Genomic DNA, 23,742 nt, shown 5'->3' with positions numbered 1-23,742 from the left:
GGGAAAATAAGACATCATTAGCCATGTTCTGGGGGGTTTTGTGCACTGGACGTAGTCTGTTTCAATATTCTTTTTCCCTTTGACATTCACAGTGAAGTGCCATTTTTGGTAATGGCTGAATCATTTTGAGTTAAAAGGATGGACATTTATAGTTTGTCAAGGAAACATTGTAGAAGTGTTAATAATGTGATTTCAATTTAATTTTCTAAAATAAATATGCTACACTGAATATTTGAGAATTTAAAGGAACACATTCCCTGTTTATGCTATTAAAAATGTAGATTACTAAAGAAAATAAATTTTAGAATGTATTTTAAAATACAGCATAGTCTTCACAGTGTATTAAATTTAAAGAATATAGATTTTAAAACAGTCATCATTACTCTGAATATTTTGATGGTAGACCATTTGCTGACAGTATTCAAAGCATTTTACAAAAGTAGAAATTATTAGTATTCCTCTCCCAAAAAGAGGAAAATGAAACACACTGATTAGGTGATTTGTGTAAGGTCATGCAGTCAGAAAAACAGAATAAAACTGAGTTGTCTTTAACCACTGGTCTTGACAATTTCTACTAGACTATTTTATTTAGTTTGTAGTTAGATTATGGGTTTTTAGATTACAGATGCTGTAGGTTTATGAAACTCAGAAGATTTTTAAAACTTGTTTGTTTTCTTCCCTAACTTTGCAAACATCCTGTGACTGCATGTTCATCCATTCATACCTTGCCACTCTCCCCATTTTGCTGTTTTCAGATGTTAAGAAACTAGAATGGTTGTCTTCTCTGAGCATGGGTGGCTTGAAGATACTTTGGTAGTACAATTTGAGACTATCTAGACTGGTCCTTATAAGACAAATGATCTTCTTGGCTACTTTGTCCTTTGTTAATTGCCAAGTATTGCTAGGTCACCTACAGACCTGGTATGAGGTCAGTCGTTGTCAGTTTTGGACTTCTCCAGTTAGGAGATGTGAGCAGAAACTTTGCTTTTTGGCTGCCAGCGCTGTCTTGTGGAGCTCAGGCAGGTTCTCCCAGCTGCTACATATGTTTGTGGGGAGAGTGGAGAGGAAAATGATTTGTTTACAGCATGATAGGACTGATGATTGTGTTTCTACTTCCATTTCTTTTGTCTTCTGAAGGATTGTGTTGTATCTCCCTGTATGGGTCATTCATCTAAGAGTTACAAAGACTTGATTGATGATCCTTGTGGGTCCCTTCCAACTCAGAATATTCTGTAATTAGTTCTGTGATTAAGTATGACCATCTGGGTTGGACCCAGAGCTCAGTCCTGGTATCATGTCCCCACCATCAAAAGTCCCTGTGGCAGGGAGTGTGTGCCAAGGATTCTTATGGATTTTGCACCCTCAGACTAGAGGTCATCACATAGATTGGTTTCTGATGACAAGCATTGGTCAGCATATTCTACATAGGGCTACTCCAGAGATTCAGTATAGGTTAATATAGTCACAGATCACAGAATATTCTGTGTTGGGACCCACAAGGATCATCAAGTGCAATTCCTAAGTGAATGGCCCATACGGGGATTGGACCTGCAACCTTGGTGCTGTTAGCACCATGCTCTGACCAACTGAGCTCATCTCAGGGAAATTCCTATAATATTGGTTACCTTTTCCTTCCAATTTTGACAAAAATGTGTTCCAAATTACCTTCTTATGATAGCATCTTTGGTCAGCTGTTTCTCTCATGCTTTTCAGCAATCTACATTCAATAAGTGTATTGTTTTCCCTGTTGTATCCTAGCAGAGGTTGGTGCTGTCTGCATAAATACTCTTCCACTGCAGCTGGAAATAGGACCAATGGAGTTAACTTCAAGATACTCTATCCAAGACAGCTTTTCAGCTGAAAATGCACTCCAAAAGCTATGATACTGTATGTTCAGCTTTATCCCTGTCATATAGTTATTCTGTAGTACTGGAAATAATGGCTTTTGTTGGAAAAAAATAATCTCTGCATCACCTTTGGAACTCTTATCTCTGCCTTTGGTCTGAAGCGGCTCAGATAGATGACATTACAAAAAGATTGAGAAAGAATGGTAAGAGTAGAAGTGGGAGGTGTTGTGTGGGAGGGTTGTGGGGACTCTGGCTAATTGTCAGCTGTACCCTACTTAATGGCTATAATTTTGCCAATATTGTGGGAATGGGGTTTTTTGTATATTTTATTTCCTTCCATGTGAACCAGACAGGGCACTAGAAATCTTTTGGGAGATATATACAAAGATATTCAAATGTCAGTCAAAAATGGTAGCCATCAGAGGGCATCAGGAGTGATTTGGAACCAGTAACAGCTAAAGCTGCTCTGCTCCCTGAAATACACTTAGGAGAATCAGATGCTATGGGCCTGACTCAAAACTCATTGAGTCAGCTAGGGACTTCCCAGTGATTTCAGTGGGATTTGGATTAGACCATAAATCACCAATAGTGGTAAATACTGAGGATGTAAAACAAACAGACCTCTTAGTGATGTGGCTGTTGCTGCTGACACCTTTCAACTTGTGTGGCTTTTGTCCTTTATTTCTTCTGGATCCCCCTGACAGCCAGCAGGAAAACAGATGTCACTTGCAATTCTTTTCAGTGCCCCAGTTGAAAATAAAGGGCTCAACAGTAGTGCACGGGGTTATCTGATCACCCTGGTAACATGCTGTGGTTAACTCAAATGAATACCAAAACTTGTTCTCTGTTCAGAGATGAGCTACACTGAGGTCATATAAAAAAGATGATTCATTGGCTTTTATTTCATCTTAGTTGTTTGCAATACACATTTCCTATGTTTGCATTTGAAAGTAGTAGATTAATTCCCCTTGATCACTTGATTTTATAGATCCAAATTGCTGTAGATCTAAAGCATTCATTCATATGTAAAGGCTCAGAACATCCCTTTACAGCTATTTAACAAGGGGAATAGAAAAATCTATTTTTTATAAGAGATGTTCTTGGATTTTACGTAGCAGATTAAAATAAGTTGACAAATACAGATCTCATGGAGGGTCTTTATTATTGTTATTCATTTTATTATTTATTTGTTTGCATATGGCTTGCTCAGTGATGTAAGAAACACCAAAATAAAGACAGGCCTTGCCCTGTAGTTTGAAATCTAAGGCCTATTTCTCTGCAGATTAAATGTGTGCATAAAATTACACACATGAATAGTCCTATTTAAATCTGTGGTATTGCTCTCATGCATAAATATTTGAATCTTGAAAGGAATGGAGGCTAAAATTATTACTTTCTCTGCTTCACCCCAATTTAAATAGGGAATTTTGTGATTGGCTTTGTGAAGGGCTTGTTTGAATGGCTCAAGTGTGAATCCATAAATGTACAGATAGGGAGTTTGTCAATGTTAATGCTAAAAGCCTTTTTACCACAGTTTCTCATAATAATTTTCTGCTTTCCCCTACCAACACTAGCACTTCCCCTTCTCTACCCGTCAGATCCACATGACCTCCTCCCCTGCAGGGAGGATCTGCAGGTCATAGTAAACTGTTTGAGTGTGCACTAGTTGGAAAAGGGAATGAAGCAGCTGAAGTTCAAGATGGTATTACTGTGTTGGTTTATCTCACAGTGAAGGAAAGCTAAGAGCAGGTAGACTGGTCAGTCCTGTGGCCAGGAGATGAGTAATAATTTGTAAACCATTGTAATTGGCTTGCTTATTTCAGCTCTTTGCATGATAACTTTTTAGAAGTTAGCCCTATTTAGAAGTCCTGAAAATTTGATTATCAAGGACCTCTGTGCCATATGTATGTACTTTAGTCTCATTAATTCTTCAAAGATACCAGGATGTGTTAAGAAGGCAATTAAACATTCTCCTCACTCTCTGCTGTTTTATAGGGAGAGCTACTTTAAAAAAAGTGCTTTCTAAGTGTCACTTAATGGAAGATCCAGGATTGTAAAGAATAACAAAACAATTCTTGGTCTTCAGCCAAGCTGTGACTATCCCTTACAGAATCAATTTTTTTTTCTGATGGGAAGTTGTTTCTGGAACCCTGTATCTCCTATTAACTAATTGATGTTACATTTCTCTGCCTTTGAAATATGTCTTGTCTTTCTATAGCAAACTCAGTCCAAGCCCTGTGTTTCAATTTATTGCATATTTATATTTATAGCTAATCACTAGTGCAGTCAGAGCTAACTGCAGCAGCTTTGAAAGGCTGTAACTTTGAGGGACTCTTTGCTGGGCATGTCTGTTGGATGATGATGGCATTGTCCCTCAGTAGGAATGACTGTCTCAAGCTCACTGCCCTGGGAACTCTGATTGCCTCTTTAAGCACCACCCTGTGGTTGAACTCTTTTTAGACTTGTGAAGGTGTCCTCAAAAATTGCACAGTACCATGTAGTGAGGCTAAAAGCTGCTTCAGGAAAGCATTGAGTTCATCCCTGAGCCACATGCACGCTGTAGCAGTGTCAGTCCTGACAGATTCCTTATGTATCCTCCCAAAGATGGAGGAACCAGACCTCTCTGGCAATTTGCCAGTATTCACTGTCCACACTGCTAGAAAAGCTTCACTGGTGCCTAAACTGAATCTTTCTTACAGCAATTTAAGTTATTTCTTGATCTCTGCATGGTAGACTAGGTCACTTCTTTCTTCTTTTCAAAGGCCTGTTAAATCTGAAGACTTTTTTTATCACAACTCTGCTAAGATTTACCTTTTTCTTAGCTGAACAACTTTGATTATTTATGTTGTGCTTTCTGATTATTCTTGTTGCTTCCCTCTAAATTCTGTCTAGCTGATTTAGATGCTTTTGGAGTAAAATGGGCAAATGAGACACAGTGCTTTTGTTTAAGTCTTACCTAGGCTGACTAAAGCAGAACACTATTATGTATCTAATATATTACTACATTCCAGCACAGTATTTGCTGCTTTCACAAAATATGGCACTGGTTATTCAGTTGTGTTTAATATTTAAATATTTAAAACATTTAAACCTTATTTCCTTTTTTGTGATACTGCACTAAGACCCATGTTCCCTACCCTGTCTTTACTTCACTGATTCCACCTGCTTCAGAAGTGTAGTCACCACTGTCTGTGTTGCATAAAAGTATCATTTTTTAGACCAATGTTATTACTGTTTCATATTGTAAACTTATTCTGCCACGTGCGTGCAGTGCCTCCCATCCTGAAGTCTCCTGCAGAATCAATAAAGGTATATTCTGCTTCATCCCATGTTAATATTTCATATTACTAGATGTGATAGCTTCTTGAATGCTGCTCAGAACAGATCTCTGGTATGACTGCCAGTTTGACTTTGCTTCACTGGTAATTGCTTTCAAAATACACTTTTCCAACTGACTTTGCACCTATTTTGTAAGAATTTAATTTGCCTGTTGCAGAAGAGAATATCTGATGAGAAAGTGCTAGAGCCTTACTAAAGGGTTGAAAATCTACTGTTTCTTGTCTAATCTATCAGTGTTGCTACTTGATCATGAAAAGAAATTAGACCAGTGTGTCATGACTTGTTCTTGGTTTATATACGTCACATGTGACTCATCTCCCTGTTCTTTTCCAGGTGCTTACAAATGGACTTTTCCTAGGAAGACACATTAAGCTGATGTCTGTTTTTTCAGCTTCTCCTTCTCCCATATTTCTGTCTTCAGCTGCCTTCCTTAGATCCCAAGAGTGGCTGCTGATGGTTCTGAGATGGATGCAGCCCTCTTTAAGTTTCTTCAAGCTCTTCAAGTTTCCTGCATAAAATTTTACAAACCCAGCTAATCTGAAAATAGCTAATGTATGATTTTGGGTTTTTTTCAAGGTTGTGATTTTAATCTTGTCACTCTACTACATAGGATATTAACCATCACTCTGCCCCTGATCTTTCTAATGAGCACTGATAAAAAATAAGTCAAATGCTTCTGGCCTCTTGAACTGTCTGTAAATAGATTTCCCACTCTTAAGCAGTAGCTCAACCCTGTTTGTTTTCTTGGTTTTACTACTAATGTACTTGTGGAGTATTTTCTTACCTCTTGACATCTCTTGACAGGTCTGTCTCATTTACCTTTGCTTTCCTAATTCTCTCCTTTGCTATTCAATGTGTGTTTTATACTTGCCTTCTCTAGACCCCCTACTTTCTCCTTTCTGTGTATTTCCTTCTTGTGTGTCAGTGAAGAGCTCACTCTTTAACTGAGTCTTTACTTCACCTTCTAGTTAAGTTCTGTGCTAGTATATATTGTATGTATGATTAATACTGTTTCTTTAAGTAACTGCCAGCTCTCATTAACTCCTTGTACCTCATACTTGGTCCCCCATGACCCACTCCAGGAATATAGCTATCAGTATTCAGTTTTTATGGAAACTTTTCTTCCTAGTCCATTGTGTCTACTTTGGTGCTTTCTTCCTTCTGTAAAGTGTTGACACTGGATCATTTCATGATCACCTTCACCCAAGTTATGTTCTATTTTTGCATCCTGATTTGTCAGGATGTAGGTGAACAAGCCTTCCTGCTGCTTTCTGCAGATTCTTGTGCTTTGTCTTAGCTTTCACCTTGGTTTTTTTCTGTACTTTTGGGTTGAATCAGATTTCTTCCAAATACTGTCTTATATTCTGTTTTGATTAGGTTGGGAGATTTATTGAAAAATCTTCATCCGTGATAAATTTTTTCACCTATTAGTTTATCCATTTTTGTTAAAACTTAATTGAAGCTCCAAAGAACAAAAATGTGCATTTGTTTTGACTAATCTAATGCTCTAAAAATCTCCTGTATTTTTTGTCTTACACATTTTATCTCTCCTTTAGTATATTCCTTACTGGAATTAAAGTCTGGAAACTAGATGGAGTATGTTGTACCTATTTGAGATTGTTATTCAATAGTTTTGTTTGTATTAGAGGCATCTTTCAAAAGATTTTTGCTATTCATTGCATGTATTAACTGTAAATATAGACTATCCAGAGCAGGCTCCACACAGTTCCAGAATCCAAGAAATATTGAGGCACATGCTACTGCCCTTCTGGCTGGACAGAAGTGTTTGTAACTTAAATGAGTCTGTGTTTGTAACTTACATGAGAAAATCAGGGAATCCCATTTTAATTTTACTGGTTTGCCTTTTCAGAGACATCTTGTCCGGTATGAGTAGAAACAAAAAACTTTGTAAAGATTTTCATCTCCAGGCCTCTGTGTTAAGATTATTGATTTCTGTCATATGCTTCTCTCATTTTCCTCTTCGCAGCTGACCTAGAGTTTCCTGGTGCATTCTTAGCTCTTAGCACTATTTGGTTACTACAAGGACTTTGTCACATCATTAAAATCCCGTGGGAGCAAATGGACAGATGCCCAGCTTAAGGAAACTGATACCTGGCAACCCACAAGTACATGGCTCATGCTTCACCATAGCTCTGCCCTGGCTGTCTTGACTTTGCCCTGGGGATGTGAGGGAGCCCTGGCGGCCATGGGCCAGGGTGCAGAGTCTTGCCCTTGTGGGAGAGCTCTGTGCTCGCTCTTTGCTCTTGGCAAGCCCGGAGCACCAGCCGAAGTCAGCCCTTCTGTTGTGTCTCCTGACACTGCACACTCAAAGTGAATTTGGTCCATGCTGTTAACTACCAGGCCCAACAAAGCAAAATGTCTTCCCATCATTCCAAAGTGGCTGCTGAAGCTTGGTTTTGTTCTCCTTTGTCTCCATTTCTGCTGTCCTTTAGCCTTCTGCTTTTTCCTCTGTCATGCCATGTGCTCCCCATCTCCCTCTTTCACCTGTTTGTTATGTGCCTGTTTTCCCGTTTCTCTCATCCCCTTCTCTGCTGCTCCCCTGTAGAGCACTGATAGTCTTCCCTTTCACTCTTACTTTTGCAGAGCCAAGCCACTTGCTTTGTTCTTTTCTTTTTCCTTCACCAGCCCCTTTGTGCAGGTCCTTACCTGGGTCCCTGTGAGTGGCCTGCATGCCTCTGCATGTCAGAAAGTGTCTATGAAAGGGTTGCCAGCTCAACCTGGTGATAATTTAGAAAACATGGATAGTGGAAGAAGAGCTCTATCTCCATTCCTGTTTCTTGTGCTATGCTGTAAGGGAAAAAAGAGCTGAATAGAAAAACATGCTGAATGAGGAGAAAATTTCCATGATGGGGGGCTAAATGGCAAAGCAGACGTGTGGGGGAATGCTTTTGTTCAGGAGGAAGAGCTAACTGTGTCTGTGTAGGCTTACATCTGGTGTGATGTTTGGCCATTGCACAGTTCATTAGTACTTTACCAAGTTCAGCACAGATTTGTTATTCATCTTCGCCTTTCATGTCACTGTTTTAATTTGCTAAGCCTCAACAACCAAGTTTGTCTTTAGGATGTCTTCAGACACTTTTTCTGTTCATATCTTCTGGATAGAGCTTGGACTTACACAACATTGTTTGTTATCAAAGCTTTTTTGTTCAGGTTTTTTTGGTTTTTTTTTTTTTTTTTACTTTAGCCTTTATTTTACTGGTCAACCTTTAAAAAATTACTTAATTTCATTTTATTTTTCAGACACCTCTTATTGATCCTCACATCCCACATCATCCTACTAAAACCATTACACAGGTAATAGAATATAAGTGAGCTGTAGAGCCAGGCCATTAGACAAATGGAAATAACTATTTCCAACAGTGTGAAATAAATCAGCTGAAGTGATGCTTTCTGTTAGATGTGTTAAGAATGTGAAACTTAAAATCCCAAATATATACTATATTGCTCTGCAAAAGTAAGCCTCTGTGCAAGAGGACTTTTAACACAGAGAAAAGAGCATTTGTGTTTTGTTTGGCAGAAGGCAGTACAGAGATTCCAGAAAGTTTAAAATCTGTGTATCTTGGTCATTTTTTTTCTCCATGATCACCAAGGTTCCTTCAGAAAAGATTCTCAGAGCTGGAAAGATTTTGCGGAATACAATTCTGTCCCGAGCTCCTCACATGATAAGAGATCGTAAATACCATCTGAAGACTTACAGGTGTGTGAGCTGATTGTATAGAAGTCTCTGAATTTTTATGCCTGCCATTCTCTGATTTGTCATTTATGCCTTACCATACTTGCAGGTCTCAAAAGGTCTGAAATTATTCTGTGATGCTATTTGAGTTGGATGTTATGCCGTCTTTAATGGGCCTGGTAAATCCTTTCTGAAGTAATTTGACTGGAAATTGAGTCTGTGATTGTGAACAGAGCATTCACATACAAAAAACTCTTCCAAAGTTAATAACATAGTTAGCTGAAATATTCTGTGTAATATCAAGTTAAAATGTAGATTCTGTTCTCTTTGTATATCAGTAAGAGATAATAGAAAAGTTCATTAATATATTATGTTCCTGTACTGATTGCTACAGCAGTCTTGCTCACTGTGGAGCTCTGAAAATTCACCTGGTGAGAAACATTCCTTATGTAGATTTGCTGCTCTATTTAATTTTTTTTCAGTGTATTGCCAGGCTTTCTTATCTTCCTGCTGGTGGCAGCACAGTCTTGCTGAAGTGGGATAACAATGGCACTTGTAGAATAGAAACCTGACTGCAAGATGACAGGATCTGTCTACTGTTGGCTTAAGAACCAATTTGTTTTAGTGTCTAATGTTTAAATCAAGCACCTAGTGCATTATTCAGAGTGTATTTAAGTAAAAATTATTTTAAAATCTGAGTGTCTCCTTTTCTAAATAGTAAATCAATATGTTGCTGATCTTCATTTGAAATAAATGCATTGATTTTCCATATTTCAGCCCAAAATGTATTTAATATGCAAAGGTATTTGGAGCTTGTGAGTTGATTCGAGAATATGTCACAATATAACATTGCTAATTGTTCTAGAACAAAAAAAGAGCATATATGATAAATGAGGAGCAGTGCTAGTCTAAACAACTGAACCACTTTCTTTCTTGCTTTCTTTCTTTCTCTGAACCCCATAACTGGGAAAACTCTCACTGTTCTGCTGAGATAGGGAATGTTATGATAAAGAATTTTACTAAGTAACTGTGTGGCTTTTTGCTTTTTTACCCCTCTTTGGGTGTTCTCCAGAACTTGAGGCTTGCTGTCATCTGCCTCTGGGTTAGCCAGGAGGTACAAGGTGACCGAAACCTAGTATGAGAGAGCCTTAGGATCACTGCACCAAAACCAATGTCTCCAAATACAGTGTGACAGAAGTTTGGTTGCAAATATAGGAACACCCTCATAGCACTCACTCTTCCTGTAGAGACTGCATTGGCATAACTTTTACCATATTAAATTGCTGTTTTCATGCAGAATTCTGAAAAGCATGTGGCTTTTGGCATCCCATGGTATACATGGGATATATACTTTTGAAAACTGGGTTGGAGGTTGTTGCAGTGATACTATAGGTTTTATACCAGGTATCACAGGCTCAATTTGATCCTCTGAGCTCTGAATTTCAACAAAATTTGAAAACACTTGTTTTGCTAAGGTGATCATCTCAGAACTGAACAGCTTCACCGGTATTTTGAGCTTGTACTTGTAGATGGTGACATGGTGTTTTCTGTAGGGAGATTTGACTAAGTTTATACAGAGTTTAAGATATCACTGTTCTTAGCGCCCACTGTGTGCAGTCTCTCTCTTGGCTAGCTTCCTTTTCATTCCTGTCTGTTTATCTGTCTTTCAGGCAATGCTGTGTGGGGACAGAACTAGTTGACTGGATGATGCAGCAAAGTCCTTGTGTCCATTTACGAACCCAGGCTGTTGGCATGTGGCAAGTACTGCTGGAAGAAGGTGTTCTTAACCATGGTAAGATAAAGAAAATCAGCATCTTGACTAAAATATGGACTGTGTGTGATACCAGTACCTCGGTATTTTTTTTTCATGAAAAAGAAAGGGATCATGAGCACAAAAGAAATGCTACAGAGCAGCCTGTTCATTCATAAGTGCAAGTGCAACATACAGTATTATTTGAATCTTGCTACCAGTATACTTTTAACTTATGAGCCTTTTGCATTATAAATGAAAAATTTATAATGACAACTCTATACTTAGAAGTACACTGGCATGTGCTTGTATTGCAAGAGCTGGATAGCACTTGGCCAAAACCAAGGGATGTATTACCATACATAAAACTAACCTTCATCAAAGATTTGCAGTATTTAGAAGGGAATGTGAGTATTTGTGTTTGATGAGATCCATCATTTTGGAATGGTTTCCATTGGTTTTGGAGGGGTTCCCAAATTCAGCACACTAAATATTCCAGTGCAGAGATCTGGGATTTTATGTTAGCTTTCTGATTGCATTTTACATTGACTTTCAGTTTCCTTTTGGCAAGATTTAGTTGGTAACAGGATATTACAACCCTCAAAAGAGTAGGTTTCTAAAGCAGTATTCATATTTGAAACTTTGCACGTACATCTTTATTAAAGTCAGAAGAGCAGCTCTGTTGCAGTAAACTTCCATTTATCTTCTGTTGTGCTTCCCATATCCCAGAGAGAAATTTCCATACTGGAAAGGTAGAGGCTTCCTTACCCTAAGGGCTCTACCTTTCAGTCCTGCCATGTAATCCCTTGAGCTCCCAGGGGCAAGCTATTGCAAGCTGCATCACAGTATCCAACTCAACACATCACTCTGACTTGCTTGGAATACCAAGGGTTTGTCCTTTGCAATCATAATGTTCCTTTAGAGTTCTTCTCTTAAGTTATTCCACCAGGACACGTGTCAATGAACTTGCCCCTGGGATTTTTCCGTGATGAAAAATATTTCTGCTACATCACAAGGAGTTTATTTGCTTTTTTTACTTTTTTTCAGCCTTTCTAAACATGTGGAGCAAGGTATTCATGCTAGAGAACACCTCTTAGAAATTCATGATGTAACCATTTTCCCAGTGTGATTTGTTTGATTAAATGAAATGGTTTGAAGCACTAAGAAAACAGAACTAATAAGAAAAACCTCACGTGTGCACGCACACACACACACACACACAGGCACACACACACACACATTTATTTGTACACACCCACAGCACACTTATATGGAAGCCTTTTGAAAAGCATTTGTAGTACACACTGTAGAAGTGTGTCCTTCAAGCTACATAACTTGGACATATGTGAGAAATAAAGATGTTTCATGCTCTTAAAGTTTCTCTGTAGCTTTCTTTCTCTCCTTAAGTAATAGATCTGGGACAAATATGATGCTACACAGATTTCTACGAGGTTTACTTCATTGAGGAGTGCTTAGTATTTGATGTGTTACATTATTTTCAGTGGACCAGGAACACCACTTTCAAGACAAATACTTATTTTATCGATTTTTGGATGATGAGCGTGAAGATGCCCCTTTGCCAACTGAGGAGGAGAAAAAGGAGTGTGATGAGGAGCTGCAGGATACTATGCTGCTTCTCTCTCAGATTGGGCCAGATGCTCACATGAGGATGATTCTCAGAAAACCGTAAGCAAATTAATGAGTTAATATTATGAGTCTTCCTTGTGACATGGAAACAAAAGAAACCTGCATTTATTACCAACTGCCCTTTGGCCAGTTATTTCACTTCAGTGGCAGTTTTTCTAACCTCTGAAGTTTTACATCCTTGTTGTTTCCAATCCTCATTAATGCTTTTAAGTTGAACTGTGCGTTGAGAATACCCATCAAAGTTAATGCCGTCATACTCACCTGGAGTTAAATGCTGTATTATGAGTTTTTATTTCATTTCTGAATCTCCCCTAAAGTAAGTTGCAAGTAATAGCAGGGTCCTGCTCTGTTATGACTTTGTGTTTAGAAGTGTTGTTTAATTGAAGGCAACCTCTTCATTAACCAGGTAGTGTTTAGTGGTCACTGAAGACATATTTTACTGCTAATTAAGTGCACTGAGAATAAGGAATTACTTAAGCTCCCCTTCACTGAAGGTTTACTTGTAAGGGTCAATTCAAGACAGGAGAGTACACAGGGCTGGATCCTGCTACTTTGAGGCCATTGGCAAAGTTTGTCTTTGCTATGGGATAGGATTGGGTCCTGCCTACAGTGTGAGAACATTTTTCATAGTAAAAGATTTTTGAATGACCTAACACAAGTGCTTGCTCCTTTTCTGTTTCCATCTATATCCTCTCCCTGCTCCATTCTTGTCCCTGTGTTATGTTTATATCATAGTCTCATTTAGACAGCAGTTTTCCAAAAACTTGCTAAAAGCATTGAATTTCAAAAAGTGCCACCAGACACTTGTGCTTATAAAAACAGGCAACACTGTTATGCAGCAATAGTTTTGAAGTATACATTCTCTTTCCTCTGCTTATTAGAGGTCTAGTTAACACAACCAAAGGACCACTTGCTCCCTGTCCCACAAAATACATAGACAAGCCAGAGTGAGAGCACGGTGTTTCCATATACCCTTAGGGTGTCATGGAATTGAGGCCATTTTTCCTCGCAGACATGTCCTATGCCTTTTCCACTGAGGAGCAAAAGTGAGCTTTTGCACCCCTGAGCAGACACCAGTCATTAGGAGACTGAGCAGTGCTATGTGTGCAGTGACCGTGCTCCTCTATAATTTCTCCTTTTCCTCAGGCAGACTGAGCAGGCCATCTCTTGGAGAATTTCCCCTTAAGATTTCATGGGTTTTGGCTGCCTGCTACATTTGCTTTCTGTCATGACTTTCAGAACAGCAAGTGGAAGTTTACCCTAGCAGGATAAATGTTGATTATCATCTGGACTGCTTGCAGAGAGCTGAAAGCAGGAAAGGTGGTATGGAAAGTACCGCTCTTCTCTCTGTGTCTTCACTTGCACATTATCACCTGAACAAATACTAATAGGAAATTTTTCATGGAATATAGTGAGGGGAAAGAGGTTTTCTCCTTTCCCTGTCCCTGAAAGTGCTTATTTTTGCAGCCCTTAGCTTGTTGAAGTAAGCTTGTACTGCCAGAGATCATATTAAATACAGTTCTAGTATTCAGTTTACATACATAATGATTTTGTTAGTAGAAAATCCAGCCTGGGCTGAGCTGCAGCAAAGCTGTTAAAATCTCCGTGAATCCTCAGAGTCCTGCTAGTTTTGACTAGACACTCTTACAGCTGCCAAAAGTTCAAAGGAATTGTCAAAGCTTCAGAGATGCTGACTCTAGCTGACCTGAGCAGGATCCACAATTTTCAAACCAACGCAGCTGCATTTTATAAGAGTAGCCATTTCCAGAGAGGTTGCAGAACTCAGATAATTACCCTGAAAGAAATAAGACAATATTCTTTGATGAGAAGATTACTTTGAGAATTTGATTGTATAATGAAGCTGTTGCTTTGAAAGGTACTTTCTATTGTTCAAAATCTGAAAATCTCTAACAAAAAGTGTCACTTGTTTTGACAGCCAACTTAAAAAATTCTCTGTTTATTACATTAACTGCAGCATTTTAACTGTCAAACTGTGAAAGAATGTTCTGTAGTTTAAAAAACAGAATAGAGCTCAGGGAAATTTTTGGCAGGCTCTTGTTGCTATTGTTTTTTTTCTCCTTTGGAAACACATATACTGAATGTGAAAATAGCTTTTTGTGAAGTAGCAAACAGAGCTCTCTGTTCCTTATAATGGCTGGAGCACAGGTGCAGACCTTGCACAAGTCCCTGGAAAAATTACTGTAGAATTAACACAGCTCCTCCTTAAGTGTTTCCACCCTTCAGTATGAAAATATGTCCTGATGGTAAACCCTAATTGAATAGGATGCTATAATACAAAGCTAAACACAATAATAACAGGAGTCTTTAAAGGAAGAGTTACATTCATCAGACAACAGTATTTAGCTCAAATGGTGTTGTGGATTACATTCTTTTTTAATGCCCTAGCCTAAAGTAAGTTAGCAGTGTGACTGAAATAATAAATCTGTGTTATATATTCTTGGTGACTTCACTCAGCACATTATTTTCTTAGTAGAAAGTGTTTGACACTTAATCACAATGTTACTGGGTCTCTGATCTCTTCCCTTGTTCTTAATATCCAAGAATTTTCTGGTTAGCTTTATAATAAAAATAATCAATGATATTGCTTGGACATACATGGCTCATCAATGACAAAGTACTATATTATTGTCAACATCCTAGTCACAGAAAAGCTCAGTGTCTCTGACCTTGGTAAATTCTCCAAAAACTGAACAGTTTTCATTGATCACTTAATATCACCTGAGTTCTGTCCATTAATGTGTACCCTCGTTCCCTACCTATTCCATTTATTATCCTCTCTATAACCAGCTATTGCTGTTAGAATGTGTCCCCTGCAGAAACTAGGTCTTTACACAGCAGGATCCTACAAATCAACATCAGTGGGTCACCACACAGGTTTTAAAGACACAGTGATGCCTAATATCTCTCCACGTGACATCTGCAGGAGCAGAAGTAAAGGCTAGGTACACATATCAACTACTGATTTTCAGTCCTTCCAATGTGCTAACACAGGAAGCAAATGGATGTACTGAAAGAGGAATGTGTCCTTTTGTCTTGATAGAGATCTGATGTAGTAAGACATCATCCTTTTATGTTTTGATTTAATGTAGAAATTTGCTACAACCTTTTTTAAAGACATGCTGGTTTTGCAAGCATGTAATAAAGATGCTACTTTCCTATTAAAATCCTTGTCTGTTGTTTGCCAGTTAGTACTAGCTGTTTTATGCTGTACTTAATTAAACTGCCCCACATAAATCACTTGGAGTGTCAGCCTTGTAATTTCAAGCCAGATTTAGAAATACTAGAGTATTTTGAGTCACTAGAGGGCATAGCAGTACCAAACCAATTTCTGTTTTTCCTTTAACAGTTTATCTGATTCTGTGTGAGAAAAGAGTAACTTCATCCAAAATGGTTTTTTGTCTAAATTTGTCTTTAATCTGGATAATAATAAATGCATGTCATTGGTAAGTGAGGAACATATGAAGAATAAAGCTTGCTTAGCAGAGATATGTCAGTTGTCCTTTTGTTTTCTATGACTTCTTCGGTAGTTCTTTCATCCAAAAGAAGTCTCCATCAAGCTTCTTTTGTAAAAAGATACAACATAACTCCAGAGTGACACAGCTGGGTACTCCCTGTGCCTCACACATGATGTAGACAGACTGTTGAGTTAGGAGGTGACTACTCAGAAAACCCATAGAGCACAATATTTCTTCATATGTCTTTCCTGATCCTCTAGGTGCTACTCTATTGTAATACTGACATTTTAGGAGGAAAGCTTCTATGAGAAAGGTTCATTGGAATTTTTCTTTTAGGGCTGTCCGAAGATTCAACTGTACTGTTAATTCTTTTGACACCACACATGGGTTTGGAACTGTGCTTGTTGTAATGGTGGAGCATGTAAACCTTCTCATTTGGAACTCCTGCCCCCAGACTGGACTTCCTATATCCCATTTCCTCACATCTGAAATTTATCCTCTCCCTTATGTCTGCGTTGCTCTTTTCTTCTGATCTTGACCCATTGAATTCATTACTTGTTTTCTGCTTTTCACAGATCTAAACCATATTGTTTGAAAGGACTTAGTCCTATAAAAGTAGCTTGGAATAATGCTTTAAAGGAATTTTTTTTTCCTCTGTGTGCATGTCACTCTAATGTGCTGTCTGAAATTATATCACAGGAGAATTTGTCCTTTTAGGAAATAATGTTACATTAGATACTGTAACTGAAGAGAATCTTGTGAGTGGGAAAAAGATAGAGAGTTACTCGCAAGCTCCTTTCACAAGTTACTCTTTGTCCTGTGTGCTGTTTGATTCTCCAAAGCATCTTGACACACTGTAGTCCCCCACAGTATTTGTGTTCTTCTTAAGCAATTAGAAAATTTTATGTAGGTTTTACAGAAACGCAATTATTTCAGTCAGAGTGGCAGCCTCCTTACTCTTTCTGCTAGAGAAGAATTGTTCGTTTACCTATGCATGCGTTTTGGTAAAGGCAGCTTCTTGTATTTTTCAGTGAAAGAAGCTGAAACTACTGAGTGGTTCTTATTTACCTTTGTGGCTAAACAGCAGCACTCAGCATTAACAGTAGAGCAGTCGTTTGCTGTCCTCCAAGATGCACTGCTGCGTCTCCAATTTGTTCAGCAGAAATTCACACACCCCTTTACACACCAATACTGTCTGTTTGCTACAACTAATTAGTGCTGCATGTGAAAAACAGTGTGTATCCCACACTCAGGAGCCCTTTTAAAAGGAATAAATCTTTATGTACCGTTTCCAATTTATGTGACCATTTTATACATATATAGAACACTTGATTTAATCAGAAAAGCTGCCTAATCAGGATCTCTCTAAGGTGGTTGCCATGGCTGCTGCTCAGTGTCATTCAGGTAGCATTCACAGAGCTTCCATCCTTTGTGTATTTCAGTCCTCCAGTCAGAAACATCGTTCAGTCCCTGTTTAGTGAGCATGTACCCTTCACTAGACAGTGCAACATCATTTTGTGTTGTTCCGTCCTTCTCTGAAGTATTTATTTTGGGCATGTATTGCATTTAGCTATCCCTTTTATCTTCTCTTTGTAGGCCTGGCCAGAGAACTGTAGATGACTTAGAATTTATATATGAAGAACTTCTGCACATTAAGGCCTTATCTCATCTTTCTACCACAGTAAGTAATTTTAGAAATTACAACTCATCACCAAAAGGGAGCCCCAGTTTTTACTTCAGGTGCTTTATTAAAGTTGGAGAGCCTGTAACTATTTTCATTTATACTTTCCATGCAAAGAATTTATTCCATCTGTGAGAACCATCCAAGCACTGTGCAGGTGTAGGTTGTCTATTGGATATCAAATACAATTCTCTTAATGTATTTCTGCACAGCCCCTGTCTCCCTCACTTGGCACAGGTGCTGCTATCTGGGTCCATATCCAATGTAAATGAAGGTACTGGTACTACTGAATTTTGTAGAATTGATTTCTGGTCTGTAAGGAGTCTTGACTTGAGTCAGGTGGGAGGAATAATTACACTGTGCAGAAAGATGCACTGTGCAGTGCTTGCTGGTTGGAGTTTGGTCACTGAGTGAAAGCAAGCTCATCAGACACTTTCTCCCTGAGTGGTCAGGAACAGTGCAGAGAACCAAGAATAAATGGAAAGGACAGGATAATGCATCTGTTTAAAGTCTCACCATCATTGATACACTGTAGGCAACTGCAACAAGCTAAATAGTACTTTACTTGATAGCAGTAAGATGTGGATGCTTCAGAAAAACGAAGCCAGTCAGAAAGTAGATCCATGTTCGACACTATCTTTGGAAGCTCTTGATATTTTCTGTCATTCTCAGTTTATGTGGACAGATGCAGCTAATTATGAAGCTGCGTTACAGAAAAACAGTATTGCATGCACACCTAAAACACCTGAGCAATGTTTTTCAAAATAAATAGCTGTTCAGAGTTGGTATCTGAATTACATGGGTGTTAAGGCAACTTCCCAGTTTGACCATTCATGAAGCGCTGGCAGTCACACTCCCAACACCAGAGGCTGCCGCTGCTGGGACTGGAGCCCCTTCACAGCGGGCAGCTCCAGTGACCTGGCAGGTCCTGCTGGACTCCCTGCACACCCCGCACTCACACAGCCAGACCAGGTTTCCTCATCATTCCATCCTGGGCTTCCCATAGCAGAGCCTCATGTGTCTTGCTCCATAAAGCAATTTATTCACAGTGTAGTAATACAGAAACAGCTCAAGCTGGTGCCCAGTAAAGGAGCTGCTGGGCTTTTATTCCCTCACAGTAAAAGCACACACGGGTCTTGCTCTTCCTCCCATGTCCTCTGATCCTGCTGTGTCTCCCAGTGTGCATTCACCTGCTTGGTGCCACTTGTGCCATTTGCTATGAAAAGGGTTGGCAGTTCATGGCCTCATCTCTCTGGGCTACCACACAGAGCTCAATCTGCAGACAAACTGCAGCTTGCAAACCAAGGCATCTGCAGAGCTACCAGCACCAGATGTATTCCTCAGCATGGGAACAGCCATCCAAAATGCCCTGGAATGTAGAGAAAAAAGTATTTAAAGAAAGACTACTGTAAGATCCAAAACTGACCCTTTAAAAGTTAAACAAAAGAAACTCCCCAAGATAGATACTGAGAGGGAGCGGAGAAAATTCTCGATACTGCAGACATAACCCAGAACAAAAAAATCTGAAATACGAAATATTTTTCAGCTCAGAAGAAAATCAGACTTGAGGTCAGAATCCACAGCAAGTAGCATGTAGAACAAGTAAGGCACATGATACAAACTGCAAAAATACTTGGCATTTTGAAGTACAGATGATTCCATATTTTTAGTAAGAATCTGGAAATGCCAGCTTATTACATGCATCATGAACTAAAGTAGAAGACAGAAGCCATGGGTAGCTTAGAGGAAATCTTCAGAGGAACAACAAACAGCATTGCTTCTATGAACCAAATGATTAATGGTCAATCGACTTGAAAGGAAATGGAATGTTTAATTTATTTTAAATAAGCCATAATTCCAATAATAATAAGTTTTCTAGATATGCCACAAGCAGCAGAAAATAAAATGGATAGAACTCAAGTCACATGGTGGTGAACTAATCCCTGCTAGAGAAGCTTGTGAAGTTAATGTACAAATGAAAAACAATTACATAACACAGTGTTAAAAACAAATCAAACTTTGGGCTTCATCAAGAGGATTCATTCACTGCAAAGGCCAATGACTCGATCAGCTGAGAAGACATCTGAGGACATAAATGGATAGGAATGCTCTCTGCTGTGTGCAGAACAGTGCTGATGGGATTGTATTTCCTGTCCTTATGAAAGTGTCATTGCCTTTGAGCAAAAGTTATAAAGGAGTTTGGTGAGCTAAGTGTTATAGAAGTCACAGGCCTGTGAATGTGTTCACTGGTCAGTGTACTTAAAAAACCTGTCCAAACACCTCTGTTTATCTCTCTTCATCTCCAGGCTGCAAACAGGGAGTACTTTGCCCTGGCTGTTGGGAAAGAGTTCTAGGAGAGGTGGCTGCTGTGGTATGTTTGTACTTGGTGCCTGAGCACCAAAGTTTGGTGGGTACCTTTTAGTACATCAGTACCCGAATTTTCCTCCCATCTTAGGAGATGCAGCCACCAGATTCCCATCTGGATTATGTCCAGAATTAGAGAGTTCCTTCCCAAGTCTTTCTTAGTGGCCTAAATTTTTTTTTTTCAATTTAAAGAGCTGAGACAATGGTGTGAAAATACTACTAGTAAATACATGCTGGAGCCAGCATTTGGTTTGTATTTGGCATGGATGGTTAACAATAGTAGCTCTGAAAAATGGATTGTCACCAGCTGACATTCTCTGAATACAAGAATCCTGCTGCTTGGAAATGGGCCTCCAAGTCCTGTATGAAGACAGGCATGAAGCACACAGAACTCAGGATAATATGAGATTCCCAGTGCTACTGCTATTTTGTGGCAGTAACACAGTGTTTACAGTGACAAAAGCAGTTGTAAGCAGTGTTTCACTAGGGGCAACTGCCCAGTCAGTCAGAGCTAATCACACCGGGGCCAAACAAACCCAGTGAGGAGCAGGCGGACACCAAGGGCAGTGTCACGATCTGCCCATCTTGGAAGAGGTAGTGAGCTGGATGCTTTGCCTGGAAAGCTGCTGAGAAAGGACTCAGCAGGTCCAGGTGGCTGTGCCTCACAGCTTGACATGGAAGAAGCAGACAGACTTACGTCAGGAAGGGCAAGGAACTGATTTCTCAGGAAAGAACAAGAATACTTTCATGCAGTAACTGACAATCACTAGCTATCTTCTGTAACAGATTAACTATTCCCATTTGAAACTTTCTGTCATGTTAATTGTTGACAATCATTTCATATTTGTGTGTGTGTATAAAGAAAAATGTGGAGACCTGTATCTTAAAGATGTCCTTGTCTGAGCCATTCAGGGCCAGGAAATGTAGCTCTGTAATGCCAATCAATAGGAATTAGGAAATCAAGTGAGGCAGACCAATGACTGATCAATGATGCAGAGGGAAGGAACACAACAACTGGGCTGTATTACGTGACCTCATGACCAGGAGGAAGGAGATATGTATAACAACTATAATTTCTCTCTATTTTAAGGTAAAACGAGAGTTAGCTGGTGTCCTCATTTTTGAGTCACATCCCAAAGCAGGAACAGTCTGTAAGTAAATGAAGTCCTGTCAGATCTTCTTTCTCGTCTGTGGCATGAACATTTAAATTCTTAATGTTTAAATGACAAGAGCAAAACTTGGATGCACTCTTCTTGATTGGCACTTAGTGTTTAAAACCTAGGGTAATAAGGGTTACCTTAGTCTGTTGCCAAGTGCAAGGACAGTACCAAAATTAATTCTATATGCTTGGTTGAGTGTATGTATAATTTACAATTTGGGTGTGTTTTTATCTCAAAGTTTTGGTTCAACCACTCTCTAAAATGTATTTTAATAAAACCCAGTATTAAAAAAAATCTTCTTGCACAAAATGAAGGATTTTAAATGGTAGATTACTCAGAGGTGTTAATACTGAGAAGTTTTATTAAATGAATGTTAAATTCACAGTCACTAGAGAACTAGGATAGAACATGGTGCTGCTGGTGGGATACAATTTGTGTGCTAATTAGTAATTGATAACCTGACATGTATTGATAAAGAAGTTGTTGGAACTGGCATGGAAAATAAAAATATCTTTCACATCAGTGTAATAAAATAACTGCTATATGGGTATGAACTGTTTTTTTAAGTTCTGAAGGCAATTGCTTTTAAAATCATAGTATGCCCTTTTATAAGGTACACGTTTATATGACTGTAGAGTTACATTGAATTTTATTGGGTGCAGAATCCAGCCCATTTATATTTTGAATAACTATATTCTAACCATAAAATCTTTTCTCTCTCTTGTAGTATTTAATCAGGGAGAAGAAGGTACTTCTTGGTACATTATCCTAAAGGGATCAGTAAATGTAGTCATTTATGGCAAGGTATTTTTTTCAGAAGCTGCTTTATTTGATTGTTATTATTGAAATTTTAAGAGTAAATTTTGAAGGAATGCGGTTTAATTTAGAGCAAAATTGCTTTGTCTGACTAAACAAATAGAATGTAATTTTATTAAGAAATGATCCAGTGGTTTCACTGATTATACTTCCAGTTGATTGCTCTATATTTTTGGGATATATATGACACAGTCACTGAATATAATTCATCAGAGTTACATCAGTATCTTTAGGACTAAGTAATTTGCTGGAATTTGGTGAATTGCCAAGCTTCTATCTCATAGGGGTTTTCCCCTTCCCTTTACCACCATATTGTCATGCATTTGGATGACTAACTGTTCTCATGTGTGTCTGACAAAAGTACTGCTTTGTGACTAGTGGTTCTCAGGTTGGATGAACCCCTTCCAAATTTATGTCAGCTTTTCATTTTAGTTAAGCCAAAGACCAGAAAGCAGCTTTATTAAATTTCCTGTTTATAAGAATGATTTTTTAAGGCAAAAAAAAAGATCTTGGTACACAGGAATCCCTTGAGTCTTTAAAAACCCTACTTCCCTATTCATTTCCCTTTCAGTGACTGACAATCCTCCATTTGAACGCAAAGCATTTCACCAAAATCTAGCACAGGGGCCCTTGTGCTAAGTCTGCTCCTAAGTAACCCATATTTAGCCTTATTTTTTACATCACGGGTGGGCTAGATCCTCTGTTACTGTAAATTTGAGGAAATGGAGCGCTGCTGATGTATAAACAGCTGAGGATGTGTTGTTCTATGTTATTTCTGCAAACTTGATTTTATTTTTTACGACTTCTATAAATAAAAAACAAAATAGTCGACAACTTTTTGTCTTCAGCAGGATGAGAAGAGTCCTTCGAGCTGAGTGTAATTTCAGAGAACAAGCCAATTCTTTTCTATTCTTGCCTCTCTTTAGTAATAGTAATAACCAGCTATCAAGTATTGTTTCCTAGTCATTATTTTGGCTGTTGATTTCCTGCCAAATAGATTTGTTTTGGTATTTGATTGTGAAGTCCGGTGTTTGTACAAGGACTTTCAATAGAATCTAGAGTAATGATGGGTTTCTGCATGTAAATGTTTTGCTCTGTGCAGGGTGTGGTATGTACTCTACACGAAGGAGATGATTTTGGCAAGTTAGCACTTGTGAATGATGCTCCCAGAGCAGCATCCATTGTTCTGCGGGAAGACAACTGCCACTTCTTGAGAGTAGATAAGGAGGACTTCAACAGGATCCTTAGGGTAAGAGTGGGAAGGGCTGCTTGGCCAGTATGATATCAGAACTTGTGAGTTTTTCTAGAGTCTGCCATTTCTATGAATATATTGATATTAATAACCTTGTTTGTAATATCCCTAATTGTGGAACACACATGCGACAGCATAGATGGTCAAGTAAAGAATATATTCATCACCTTTACTCTCACTATTCCTAGCTCAGACATGCAAATGTGACCAGTGGAATCTTTTGTCTCTCACATTCTATGATCTAGCATTTGCCCTGCTCAGTTTTTCCTTATGCTGCCCAGGATTTCTGGGTGATATTCCATCCAAATATTGAAAACAAGATCACCCCTTCTCCCACATAGGTCAGTGTTAGGTACCTTTAACTCAAGAGTTTCAAGGCAGAATCAAGTGGCAAATGGAATAAGTTACACATGTCTTTACACAGATGTCTTTATCAGACAACTCTGGAAAGATATTCCCAGACTAATTTTACAGTTATTCTTTGGGGTAAATGTGTTCCGCAGTCCAGCTGTAATTCTATTAATGCAGGCTATTTTGTGGACATCCCTAGTAGACAAAGTCAAAACTAGTATCATCCTGTATTTGAACCTATATATGCCCAGTATTGTAGCAAGAAAATCAGTCCAGAAAGGGCACTCCGCTAGAAAAATTACTTGTGGTTACTGTACAAAAGAGAATGAGGATCCCTTTGGCAGTAAGGTTGGGTTGGCCGTGGA

The 23,742-nt window shown here is 38.7% G+C and overlaps 1 protein-coding gene across 2 annotated transcripts in view; it reads left to right on the top strand.

The window, feature by feature from the left end:
- Window positions 1–23,742, top strand: part of RAPGEF4 (Rap guanine nucleotide exchange factor 4) — a 152,741-nt gene that overhangs the window by 87,231 nt on the left and 41,768 nt on the right. Inside the window, exons 7-14 of one of the 2 annotated variants that reach the window (XM_085066443.1) lie at window positions 8,448–8,501; window positions 8,798–8,904; window positions 10,551–10,672; window positions 12,133–12,316; window positions 17,350–17,434; window positions 20,889–20,949; window positions 21,686–21,762; window positions 22,877–23,023. In XM_085066443.1, coding sequence (XP_084922569.1) covers window positions 8,448–8,501; window positions 8,798–8,904; window positions 10,551–10,672; window positions 12,133–12,316; window positions 17,350–17,434; window positions 20,889–20,949; window positions 21,686–21,762; window positions 22,877–23,023 — 837 coding nt within the window. The remainder of the gene's footprint in view (window positions 1–8,447; window positions 8,502–8,797; window positions 8,905–10,550; window positions 10,673–12,132; window positions 12,317–17,349; window positions 17,435–20,888; window positions 20,950–21,685; window positions 21,763–22,876; window positions 23,024–23,742) is intronic. The other variant, XM_085066444.1, reaches the window with a different exon arrangement.

The sequence above is a fragment of the Lichenostomus cassidix genome, chromosome 7, assembly GCF_008360975.1.
Source record: "Lichenostomus cassidix isolate B80296 chromosome 7, HeHo_3.0, whole genome shotgun sequence".
Taxonomy (NCBI): domain Eukaryota; kingdom Metazoa; phylum Chordata; class Aves; order Passeriformes; family Meliphagidae; genus Lichenostomus; species Lichenostomus cassidix.
This window is presented reverse-complemented; position numbering and strand designations above follow the sequence as displayed.